General features: G+C 55.5%; 1 protein-coding gene across 1 annotated transcript in view; it reads left to right on the forward strand.

Moving 5' to 3' along the window:
• The window catches only part of LOC141571779 (uncharacterized), a 39,174-nt gene that overhangs the window by 22,486 nt on the left and 3,689 nt on the right, over window positions 1-12,999 (forward strand). Inside the window, exons 7-11 of the mRNA XM_074333921.1 lie at window positions 782-785; window positions 899-4,086; window positions 5,908-6,093; window positions 8,816-8,988; window positions 10,424-10,541. Coding sequence (XP_074190022.1) covers window positions 782-785; window positions 899-4,086; window positions 5,908-6,093; window positions 8,816-8,988; window positions 10,424-10,541 — 3,669 coding nt within the window. The remainder of the gene's footprint in view (window positions 1-781; window positions 786-898; window positions 4,087-5,907; window positions 6,094-8,815; window positions 8,989-10,423; window positions 10,542-12,999) is intronic.

The following is a 12,999-nucleotide window of genomic DNA, read 5'->3' on the forward strand; positions in this document are numbered from 1 at the left end:
CTTACATGGAGCCCCAGCCCCACACATCCACCAATCCCAAATGAGAGGGTGTCCCTGAGGGGTTTGTTTCCCACCCTGCCTGCGGCCAGGACCTACAGGGAGAAGCTACAGAAACTGCTGCAACCCTCAGCCTATTTGGCAAACCTGCTCCAGGAGGAAAGCTGTGCTCGTTGGCCTATCGCTGAGGGGACGGCGGGGCCAGGACAGCCCCGCAGCCTCCGTGTCCCCTGCTCTGCATCTAGACGTGCTGCCACCTGGCACCACATCATGCATCTTATAGATTCTATGTGCTGTACATATCAAATATCAGCAACGTGCATCGTTAAACCTTTAGCACTGTGGGTGACTTGCGGGAGCATTTGTAATTTAACAGATCTGCACTGGAGTAAGATGGAAATGGGGAGGTGAGAGAGGCAGAGCCCAGGGCATGGGCACTGCTGACCTGAGGAAAGGGCAAAAAGTGCTGGCTCTTGGAAATGGTTGGGTGCCAGCTCTGTGGCAGGGGCAGGACAGGGCCCAGAGGGACCATCAGGCAAGGAGCTTTCTCAGGGGCATCTCTCTCACCCCCTGCCCCCACCATCCCCATCCAAACACTGAGCGCTTCCTAAACACCTTCTCCGGTTATGTGCCCGTCCCATGAGGACGTTGCCAGCCCCCACTAACCTGGAGACGGACACTGAACCCACGCTGGACCCCACAGGAGCTGTAGCTGGAGTTCAGGAGGCAGTTACTGCAAACGTCTTCCCTTAAGGACACTCCTAGGTGACTTTTTTGGGGGAAGGAGGGTGAGTTGAGATTCCATTTTCTTCAGTGTTGGGATGTTCGGACCTTCATTTGCAAAACGGCGCGGGGGTAGGGGAGGTCAATGTCGCTACAGACACATGTGGGCCTTTTCAAGCGTATCCCCCACTGTCCTCACAGGTGCTGCTCCTGGAGGACGCTGCAGCGGCGAGGACCACGGCGCGAGCGGTGGGCAGGTGCCTGACCTGCCTGGACGCGCTGGAGGCAGCGGGCACGCGCTCGCCCCGAGGTCCTTGGGCCGACCTGGCCAGCGCGCTGCTGCACCTGGGCAACCTGGGCGCGCGCGGACCCCCCGGGCGCCTGCTGCGGGACCGGGTCCCCACGCTGCTGGCCGCCGCCCGCGCCCAACCCCAGCGCCGGCGCCGCCTCTTGGCTCTGGCCCGGGAAGTCCTGGGCGAGCTGCTGGCACAGCTGGAGCCCGGCCCCCTGGCGCCCCCGGCCCCAGTGCGCGGCGCGCTGCCTCGGCACCTGCGGCAGCTGCACGCTCTGCTGGCGGCGCCCGGGCCGGAGCGCCTGCCGGGCCGGCTGGATTCGCTGCTGGCCGCGGTGCTCGGGCCCTGCATGCGCCTGGCTGTCGGCGCCGCGCCGCCCGAGAGGCTGCGCCTAGTGGCCCGCTGCTGCCGGCTGCTAGAGTTGCGGGGGCTGGAGCCCGGGGAACGGGGGGAGGAGAAGGCGGCGCTGCAGGCGGCCACCGAGGCCCTGTCCCAGGGTGTTCGTGCCGGCCTGCTGCGCCAGATCCTGCGCACGTTCACCGACATGCACAGTCCTCTGCAAAAGCTGGTCCGGGCCGCCTCAGCGACGACGCCAGTCAGCTCCCCGTGCGACGGCGAGGCCGTGCCTAAGAGCCTCCAGCTTCTCCTTGCGGATTTCCACGACCAGGCCACGCGGATGCTGCGGGTGGCCCACTTGGTCTTGATTTGCTGTCCCCAACAACAAACCGGCAGAGACTTGGAGGCCACCATGGCAGGCCTCTGGAGCCTTGTGGTGACAGTGCAGCAGCTTTTCTCACAAGGCCGGCAGGGGGCCGGTCTGAACTGGAGCCCCGCCGCCTTGCAGGCCCTGCTCCAGGCCTGGGCCAGGGCCTCAGAACGCCTGCTGGCATGTTTCGACGGTGTTCTCTACATTCCTGAGTTCCTAAGCGTATCCATTGAGGAAATGGCCAAGCACACGAACTTCTTTTCGTGCGCCTTGAGGAGTGGGGATGGCAGAGGGTTTTCCAGGCTGGTAGCGTGTGTGCAGGGCCGGGCCTCACACATAGTGCAGGTGATGAGCAGGTACGTGGCCCAAGATCGAGACCCCATCTTCCGAAACGGCCTAAGGGTCTTGATCTGGCAGCTGGATCAAGCCTCCTTGGTCCTGGGTGCGGCCGCGGAGCGCTGTGAGGGTGGACACTGGGCTCCGGACACAGAGGCATGTCTGACCGCAGCGAACCATCTCATCTGTGCAGCTCAGAGCCTCCAAGAGGGATTGGATGGGACTAACCACCCTGACCTCCTCAGCCCCCTTCGGGACCATGTCCAGATGTTTGACATGTCTAATAGACAGCCGTATTCCCTTCTCCTCAGCCGCCAGGACGCCCCAGCTCCAGACCTGAAACCCCACAGGTGGAGTGGGTCAGGGAAAAGTGACCCAGGCACTTGCTATTCCCCCATGGACCATCTTTCCGGTCCCTTGGTTCCTGACATCTGTCCACAGAGTTGGGGGCCTCCACTCCCCGCCACCGGCAAGCTCACCCTCACTGTAGAGAGCAGTGGCCACCAGACAGTGACATCAGCTGGCACCAACCTGCAGGAGCAGGGTGCAGCTATGGATACAGCTCAAGAGTCCCTGGCAGGGGAGGGGCCACTGGGGCCGCAGAGGGTGACTGGACTCCGAGAAATCCCAACAGCAGCATCTTCTGTTACTGACCTAGCAGGGGAGATGGCACAGTGCACAGCCGCTGCAGCCAACCGGCTTCTGGAAGTGTCTCTCCAGCTGTCTGAGAGAACCAGGGACACCAGGCAGGATTTGGTGGCCATGGCTGGTGACTGGTATCCTCTGTGTCAACAGCTATTTTGTTACAGCCCAGCAGCTGACCTTCCAGGGAGCACCGCTGTGTTCATGGAGCTTCAGCAGAATTTAGTTTCAATGGTCCAACTAGCAGCCAAAAGTGGGCCCGTGGATTTCGGTGAGAAGGACCCTGACTCAACTGGGCACCCAGAAGCACTTTCACAAATGCAAAGCCACCTGGAGGCGGCAGAAGGCCATGCTAAACAGCTGCTGAACAAGGTCCGGGCCTCTGGTGGCCTCCATGCCCGCAGACTATGGGAGGAGCGCTTCGAGGACAGGTGCCTTCTGTGGTCAGTGGCTGTCCGAGAGCTGCTGCAGGGCCTGGAGAGGCTCAGCGGGAGACAAGGGCTGTTCCTGTTGTCCCTGCGACAGGCTGTGAAGGGTCAGCCGGGGCTGCAGGGGGCGCTGGCTCAGATGGCAGACGTGTCCCGGAGGCTGCAGGAGGCAGCCAGGCTGTCTGGCCTGCTGTGTGGGGATGAGCAGGTGAGAGCCGAGCTCTCCTTCCTGTGCAGGGAGGTCCATGTGCTCACAGACGCTCTGCGGGACGTGGCACAGGCCCTGGCGCCCTCCCCCAGGCCGTCCCCCAGCCTGTCCACGCGCTTCCAACTTCTCTGCCTGGAGCTCACCCTCCGAGCCAAGGCCCTGACTGGCCACCTCAGGAGCATCAATGCAGACTATGGACAGGCCCTCCAAGATGCCTTCTGCCCAAGGCTCTCTGTCTGCAAAGACCCCCAGACTGCAGGCCTGAAGGCCCCCAGGCCAGAAAGCTCCCTGCAGAGAATGGTGTCTGGTATTGAAGCTGTGCAGGAGATGGTGGTGGGAGGCCAGGGGTCTGGGCCCTGCCCAGCAGGCCTTCCTGTGGCCCTGGACAGCATTCTTGTCCTTACCAAGGAGGTGGCCCAGAGGGTCCCCGTGCTCCGAGAACACCCAGAGGACGGGGGGATGCACATGCTGGACTGGCTGCAGTGGGAGTGGGCGGCCAAGGCCCATCACGCCATGGCTCAGCTCCAGGCCTGGCAAGGTGACCACACAGAGGCCTGTAGACTCCTGGCCAGCTGCTTGAAGCCCAGTGATGGACAGGACCTCACCCCGCCCCAGCTCCACTGCCGGGAGGGGGCCTCAGGAGCAGCTGCTGCGGGCAGTGTAGATTCTCAGGGTGCCGCCCCAGGGAGCTCAGTGGGGACCTGCACTGCTGGTCCAGATGTTCCTGGGACAACTGCAGCACACCTGGACGAGGTAGGACAGTCGCATCTGCTCTCCTCCCCGTCCTCGGCCCTCTTTCTAGTAACCAAAGCCCACTGCCAAGTTCCCGGGGAAGCTATGTTGGTGGGCACATGTGAAAGCCTGCTCTGGCAGGCAGGGCAGGCCGCCTGTGAGAGCCTGCGCTTGGGAGTCAGACCTGCTGGGCTGCCGGCCACAGCATGCAGCTCTGACACCGCACAAAAGCTTTGCAGCTATTTAATACTCACGATTCTAGTTGAGAAAATGGGAATCTGATAGTTTCCTGGCGGAGGGTGAATGAAAGCACCCACATAAAATGCCAGCCCTTGCCTGGCATATAGTGAGTGCCTTGTCAGTGGGGCCATGATCACGGACTTCCAGCTGGAAGTGGTGTCCCTGCCGTGACTGACAGCTCAGGCCACCTTGAGCTCTGTGATGGTACCGTCCTGCTCTGCTCAGGGTTCTTTTGTTTGCAAGTGGCAGGGATCCAAGTAGAAGCAGCAAAAGGAAAGATTTGTTGGACGGGTGCTGGGTCTGGTGAGCATCCTCCACACACAGGGCACCAGGCAGGATAGCTGGGCATCGTGCAGCCCCAACACCTGACTTACTTGCATGGATGGTGAGCAGAGGGAGACACAGTGGGTGCAGTGCCCAAGAAGTTCCCTAGCAGACGGCCCAGCCAGCGTTTTGGGCACAAACTCATCTGTCCCCTTTGTGACCTTATGCTTGGTGTCCCAGACCCTCCAAACCCAGATAGGGCAGTTGCTCATGTAAGCACCTGAGCTCTGCAGTCCCGGGGCACCTGGCCTGCCCCCAGATGTGGCTGCTTGGCTGAGGAGTATATGACAAGCACTGGACACAGCTGATCAGCAGGGGGTGGAAGGACACAGGCCACAGGCAGGTGTGTCCACGCCCAGAGCAGCTACCCTTTGATTTCCATTCCTCTCTTGCTGACACACCTGCTACGTTCAATATTTACATATATTTACAGCCTTGGACCAACCAAGATCGTGAACTTAACTCCCTATTTAGATAGAGTTCACTGTCACGTCTGTGACTGCATGCTTTTCCCACAGCTGCATCTATCCCATACAGGTGTTAGTATGCTTTGTGGGGTGCCAGGATAGATGTGGGGTGGCGGGGAGGTTCCTGCACTATGCTCTCCTCCTCTCCCCACATGGGGCACAGCCCCTGCCCCCAGGAGCTTGGGATCCGGCTGGTGAGGCAGAGCGTGGTCAAGGCCACTCCTGACCATTGTCACTGGAATTACCACCAAGAGGAGGACAGCTTGTGTGGGTGTCTGAGTCTGGAGGAGGCTCAGGGAGGGTCCCGCAGGCCCCTGCATGACTAGGGTGGCTCTCTTCTCACAAGACAATATACCCGAGTTAATAGGTGAAATCTCTACTGTTCACAGCAGAACTGCCATGTCCTTTCGTGTAGGAGGTGGAAGTTTTGGGGTTCCCACAGGTGGGACATACAGGGGGTCCTGATTTCAGAATCCACCATTTCTTCCTTCTCCCAGATGAGGCCTGAAAATTCACGGAGGGAAAGGGACTGTGACATTTCAACTATCCTGCGGTCTGAATATGCCCGGTCTTGTCCCACTTTATGCAAATTCTTGATGGATGGACCAGGGTGACAGGGATGTACTGTTTCCTCTTTGCATCATCTTCCTGTCTATTTGGAGAAGATACTGAGAGTGGACAGCACGCTGGGAGCTGGGAAACCCTCCTGGTCCCTGCTCTTCTTTAACACACGACAGAAAGGCCACTAACTGCCCTCGCAGTTGAAAGTTCTGAGGCGAGGCGTCTCATTAGCTCTGTCTTCTTCCCACAGCACAGGCCCGGTGGCACTCCTCCCCAGGTCCCCAGCTGCCCAGCCTGGCCGCTCACCGAGCTGGACCAGCCTCTCGCGGAGGACGGCAGTGCAGACAGTGGGGACAGAATCACCCAGATGACCCGGCAGATGGCTGAGGACGTGTTCCTGATGGCTCAGAGTTTGAGCAGCAGAGGACGTGGCTTGGTACTTGGCCTTCAGGGGGCTGCAGGGGTAGGCAGATGGGCACCCAGTGGCTGTCGGGATGGATGGCCAGGCTCGGTGCCCAGTCCTTAGTGTTTTCACATGCTCTCCTCTTTCTCTGTCTGGTGCATTACACACGTCACTTAACGTCTCCCTGCCCTCCTCTTTGGGGCTCAATCACTACGGTTTTGTCTTATTCCACCAGGGGAGATAAGTTCGCAGAAGCTACAATTTCGTAAAAGCAAGGACTCATTTGTATCCCAGGAGAGTGAACTGAGGGGGCCACTTCCATATCTCAAAATCCCCAAGTATAGGAGTGAGGGCTGCAGCCTGCACAGGACACTGGTCATAGATGGGGGAAGGGGCTGCCTCCCACTGGTTTGGAGGCCAGCTTCCATCCTGTGCGAGCTGTCCTGACTCTCTCGGGCCCTCAATTCAGTTTAGGAAGCATTGTTTAACATCAACACAGCAGCCCCACTTACTGAGTGGCGACCAGGAGGAAGCGGGCAACGGCATCAAAGCCATTCAGAAAGCCTCCCGTAGGTCTGCCGGCTGCCAATGGCTCGAACACATGGCTGGGCCCTGTGGGGCCCATTTCTCAGTCTGGGCAGGACAGGGGGCTAGACCAGAAGCTGTATGTCAGGGTGCCCCTGCCCAGGTGACTGCTAAGCCAAACCCAGCAGCCCCACCACACTCAGCCCTGTCATTGTCCCATCCCTCCTCCCCACCCCGGCCCACCTCAACCAGCCAGTGACCCCAAGGTCATTAGGTCAGACGTGGCAGTAGCTACCCCTTCTTGAGGACTGCCGTTCTCTTCTCAAACATCTCTGATACCCTAATTTCTATGGAACTTGGGTGCTGGCCATGCTGTGTGGTTGAGAGCCCTGGCATATGCAAACCCTGGATCCTACGGAGTTCCCTGGGGAATGTCCCAGAGGGAGGCAGCAAAGGTAGGCCTAAGTGAGGCTTATGCCTGGTAAGAAGGGAGGACATGCAGAATTCCCCCCAAACCCTCACATGCCCGTCTTCATACCAACCAGGTTTCAACCACCAAAGTGCCTGGTGCTCCTGGGCCAAACAGAGAAAAGAATTTGAGACGGCGGTTGGGGAGGCAATGGGCCACACAGGGGTGGGGGCCCAGGATTCCTGACACGGAGCTGTGAGCTTGTGTGATGTCACCTGGGGGGCCCATTGGAGGTCTTCAGCGTGGGGTTGTAGTGGAGCTGGAGGAAGGCAAGATGATGGGCAGCGGTGTCCCCTGAGAGGCACAGGGGTCAGCGTGTCCTTCCTTGGCAGAGGTCTATACCACGCTGTTCTCTGGTCTGTTTTCTCTGGCCCCTCCCTCTGAGACCCAGGTTATGAGTTCTGGAATATTCCAGCTTGAGTTCCACAGTTGAGCCCTTCCCCTTTGCACATGGAGGTGACCTCACTAAAGACTTCCCATGACATCACGGTATCTCAAATCTGCGTTTGCTCAACAAATACTTGTTGAGGCCGAGACGGCTGGCTTCGCACGCACAGTACAAGGAGAGGGAGCCAGCGCGGGTCTCGCGGGAAGAACGGGGCTGGCAGTCAAGTCCTGCCCACTCCCTCAGTGCCCACCCCTCATGCATCAGGGGTCCCCTGGCTGGGCAGGTGCAGTGGGAGGCAGGCCCCCTTTGGATGTTTGCTGACTGCCCCCAGCCCCGCTCCCTTCACTCCACACTGTGGGGAGCCCTGGCACTGCCTCCTTGGGGGCCAGTGGAAGGTTCCAGCCACAGAGCCCTGGCCCATCCCTGACCTCCCCTGCTCCCTCTGGCCTCTTTGTACCTGGCAGGGAACCTACCCCACTGTCCCCAGCAAACTTCCTATGGGAGTAGTAAGCGTCTTCATACCTTGTTGGTTCATGGCTGGCATAACCCATCTGGACGTGTGGACTGGGTGTGGGAGGAAGGGTCCTGCGCATCCCTGCAGGCGGGCTGTACCAGAGCACGCGTGGCCTTCCCTGGGTTTCCCCTTCCAGCCCTCATCCACTTTCCTGTGGCCTGTGAAAGGCCAATGCCTGCTTGTCCAGACCGAGGGAAGGGGTTTTGTTTGGGTTCAGCTGGCCAGCCCGGCTTTTATCCTATTAGCTGTCTCAGTAGTCGAGATTTTATTGGAGTAGATGGTCCCGTGGCTTTCAAAAAGGAAGAGTTTGGAGCCTGATGACCCTGTCCAAACCTCTCTTTCCAAATGAAGCAAACCACACAGCCTGGAAAGATTAAAATTTTGGCTGACTAGTAGGTAGCTTCTGCCATCAGCCCATCAAGTATCAGTTCCCTTATGGGGACTCCACATGTGACTGTTGTCCTTTACACCTTTGCTCCAGCCAAGACCCCCTTCAACGGGACGGTTCCCACAGCTGGTCCTTAGGGCTGCATTTCTGCCCTGGGCCTGTCGAACACCAGCTCTGAGCCCAGCGCAGGCAGCTCCTGAGACAAGGACTGGGTCATGCCGGGGACTGCTGCCCTCACAGAGACAGGCCGGCCAGCTGGTTCTGCTGGTTTCCAGGACCACAGTTTCCTGCTGACCCAGGAGGGGCTCCTGACCCCTTAGGAGGAGGTTCAGGCCAAGTTGAAGTGTTCGCTCTGGGACTGGAGCAGAGCTGCCAGGCATGCTGGTTCTTTACAGTGTGTAACTGACTTCTCAGGGGAAACGGTGATGGCACTGTCCACCTGCCTTCACTCCATCATTTCTTTTGACACAGACCAAAGAGGAGCTCATTGCCTCTGCGAGGAAGGTTGCGATGTCGGGACAAAGCTTTGCCCAACTTCTCCACATTGTCGCTGAGAGCTGCACTGATGCCAGGTGTTTGCAGGAGCTTCTGTGTGCCCTGGAGCAGGTGCAGACCACGAGCAACCAGCTCCACATCATCTCCAGGTGGGGACATTGTGGGGATGCTGTGGGGATGGGTGTGGGGACATTGTGGGACGCTGTGGGGATGGGTGTGGGGACGGGTGTGGGGACACTGAGGATGCTGTGGGGATGGTTGTGGGGACATTGTGGGGACACTGTGGGGATGACTGTGGGGATGGGTGTGGGGACACTGTGGGGATGGCTGCTTTTGTATTGATAATATCACACGTTGTAATGTGAGTATGGGATGGTTTCGTTTCAGTCCGAGTCCCTTAACATCTGCAGTGCGCACTAGTCAGTAACAAATCTTTACTGGTAATATTCTGATGTGATGGAAAGCTTGGTAGTTAAAACTGTCATCAATCACTGTGACACATGAAAACATCACCAAGACCAGAGGTTATAAACTGTGTTTAAACTAAAAATAAAACCTGGTCACTGTTCTCTAGGAAATAATGTTTCAGGTACCAGGTCATTCCAGATTAGCCACGCACACTTTTCTCCTGCAGGTACAGGACCTGTGATGAATTGCTGAATTTCAAAAAGGGGGTAGTTGTCAGGGTGCTCGGGGCTGTTTGCGTTAGGCATGGTAAGATGCACAAACGTAGAAATGACTCATGAAGGAAGAAGACCTTCACAGACCCTAGAAAAAGGATGCCATGCAGGGCAGCACCAGGGTCTGTCAGCAGCAGGAGTGATGGGAAACAGGTCAGAAACTCACTGGATTCGTGGGAAGGAATGCGCTAGGCTTAGGGTAGGCTCTGCAGTACAAGGCTGTCCCTACGTGTGTGGGACCTGGCCATGGTGGTGGGGTGTGCATTTGCTCGGTTAGTTTGCATATGGGAGGTGCATTTGCAGGACGGTCATTGAGTAGCTCTGGGAATTGAACCCCTGGAAGGGGCCGTCTTCCCAACGTCAGCAGGGGCCCAAGATGCTGGTGCACCAGAATAAAGATAAGGAGTGGATCATACAGGTGTGTCTGTCAAGATCTTGATCCTCTAAAAGTCCTGAGATTTCATCCAAGTTCACCACTTAAGTCTCACGGTGCCTTCATTTTCAATGGTGATAAACAACTTGTGTCACTGAATTTAGTTAGGTTCAGTATAAAACAGAAACTGTTGAGGTGTTTGATTCCCTCAGAAAGTACCAGCCCGATCTTTGGTTAGAACCTTGCTCCAAGTCCTGAATGAAACAAAATGTCTTGTTGCCTTTCATCCTATGTGGATGCTGGCATTTGTTCTGCACTTCTCTGCAGTTATTTTCATTAAAAACATGCTTCTTCTTGTTAAGGTACAGATAATGCATGAGTATCCAAATCTATATTTTATTTTCAACTGTTAAATGGCACCTTTAGAACAGCCTTTCTCTGACAGTCCCCACAAAGGCTCATGGTGTCACGTTCTGGTGTCTGTATTTGAGATGGTGTAATGTCAGCTGCTTTCCTCCCACAAACTCCAAGTGTGAAGGCCTCCCTGGCAAGAAGCAAGTCCTCTGAGGAGCTCCTGGTGGGGAATGCACAGCAGGTCCTCCACGCCGTTGGCAAGACCATGAGGGCTGCAGAGGCCGCGAGCCTCAGGGTGAGTGCTGGTCTTCAAGCTGCATTGGTGTAGAGCACACGTGCATGGCACTGTGACTCAGGTCACAGGTCGAGAGGAACATGATAAACTATAGACATTCTGAGCAAACTCTACCTTCTTAGCTGTTAAATTCAACCCTTTCTTCTCGAACCTGCCACCTGGTTTCGTGAGTTTCAGGTTGGCTGATTTCTATCCACCTACCTTCAGCTTCACTGATTCTATCTTCAGCTGTGTCCATTCTGCTAATGAGCCTGTCAAAGCATTCTTCGTCTACTACTGTGGTTTTTCTTACTTTTAGCATTTCTGTTCGATTGTTTCTAACAGTTTGCATCTCCGTGCTAAAATTCTCCATCTGTCCATGCATTTTGTCTACTTTTCCCACTAACATCAGTAATATATTAATCACAGTTATTTTAAACTTCCTACCTGTAGTGTCAACATGTGGCTCATATCTGAGTTTGGGTTTTTTGATTCCTTGTCTCTCAACAGTGGATTGCTTTTCTCTCTCCCCCCCCGCCCCTTTTTGCTTGTCTCATAATTTCCATTGAAAACTTGACTTTATGTGTAGACTGGCAGAGATGAAATGAATAGTGTACATGCCTGAAAATGGGCATCCTCACTTAGACCTTTCACATGGGGTGAGTCAGGGCAGTCAGGAGTTGAGCTGAATGTGGGTGTTAGTGTTATAGTGACCCTTTGGTGCACCACCAGCTTCAAATTTCCTAGCATTACTTTTGTGTGTAGTTGGGGGTTTGGATTTTTATCAAAATTCCTGTGCTACTCTCAGCTTGAGGCTTGCCTTGTGAGTGTGAACCTCAGAGCTGCTCTTCTCCAGGTTCGTGTATCTCCCATAGCTTACTTGTCACTTGTGACTTGAGGCCTGGAGAGGAGAGGGTGGTGTTCATCACTGTCCTCATTCAGCCTTAATCATAGGTAGGCCCGGTGTCCCAGGTCTCAGGATTGGGGCTTTCTCAGTGATTCTGCTTCTCCCTTAGCAATAGGAGATTTTCAGCAGTATGAATCCAGGATGATTTTCTGCTTCTTCCCCAGGGGTAGACCCTGTATTGTGTTCCCTTTCTACGATTGACCTACGCCTTAGGGATGACGGTTTGCTGTCCTTCCCTTAGTGACTTCAGGCTTTTGTTCCATTAGGAAACAATGTAGGCAGAGCTTTGGGTCCTTGTCATAGTGGTGGCTGCTTCCCTCCCCCACAGCCCGCACTGCAAGGAGCCATTCCCAACCACCTGTCCTACCCCGAATCTTTCTCACAGTCCCAGGGAGGTCCTAGAGAAAGCCTGAGAGCAGGTGTTCAAGAAAAGTTATGATCTTGTGGATTATCTGACTTTTTCTTGTTGTTAGGATGGGACCAAGACTCTTTCCAGGTTTCTGTATCCTGAGTAGAGGATGGAAATGGGAAATATTTGACTGCCTAAGAGAACACTGCCCAGGGCTTGACACGAGCTTACATGGGCATCATTCTACCTGTGAGATCCATCTCTGCCCCCTTCACGTCTACCAAGTTCTCCCATATCTGGCTCCTTCTATTCTTTAGGCACCACATTGAATTCCACCTCCTTAGAAGGAGGAAACACCCCCACTGTATCTAAACTACATCACACCCAGTTTTCTCTATTTTAGTGCCTTGTATGATTCCTTCATAACACTTATCAGTTTGTAGTTACATTGCTCTGTTTTCTTCCCCTGGCAACTCTGTATTTGTCCGGCTCTTTTACTGGGATGTAAACTCCACGAAGCCACAGGCCTGGACCATTGGGCTGGTGTATGGGGTGCTGAGTACACAGAGGGAGAACTTTTCATTTCAACTTTTGAGAAACTATGTACCAGTTAAGACCACAGAGTTTATAAAATAGACACACCAAGAGAAAAGCATTTGAAAACTGTGCGTATTTTAGCGACAAGTTCCGGAGTCTCTTGAATCTGAAGAAGGCTGAGAGGAAAGCTGGGGTCCAGGGTCCGGCCCCTGTGTAGCAGTGTCTTTCCCCCAAGCACAACAACAGCCTACTGACCCTGAGGCACCAGCTGACTGGCCAGTCCCCACGCCCTGATCTCCAGGCCACCCAGAGCAGGACAGCCTGAGAGTAAGGCCAAGTGTCCACCTATGACCCAGCTCAGCTCAGGCTAATGACCAGACCCATGGAGAGTTTTCATAGAGCAAAATGAATAGGCAAGGTCCAAAAGGAGGCAGAATTAGGGGTAAAGAGATTTTTTTTTTTTTTTACTACATTCTCAGAACATTCCATTGTGACAACGTAAGATCCTTTGCTCTGTTGTGCTTCTCCTTCAACCCTGAGGACCTCTTCAAACACCATTCCTCGGTTTCTGGTAAATGAGGGCTAGAAAGTCAGAAAAGCAGCTCCAACTCCCACTCCCCACTCCTCTCGGAGCACCCACTCCTCTCCAGCAGACAGGGGAGCCCACGGACATCCGGTGCTGAACT

Source organism: Rhinolophus sinicus, linkage group LG05, assembly GCF_036562045.2.
Source record: "Rhinolophus sinicus isolate RSC01 linkage group LG05, ASM3656204v1, whole genome shotgun sequence".
In the NCBI taxonomy this organism is placed as follows: Eukaryota; Metazoa; Chordata; class Mammalia; order Chiroptera; family Rhinolophidae; genus Rhinolophus; species Rhinolophus sinicus.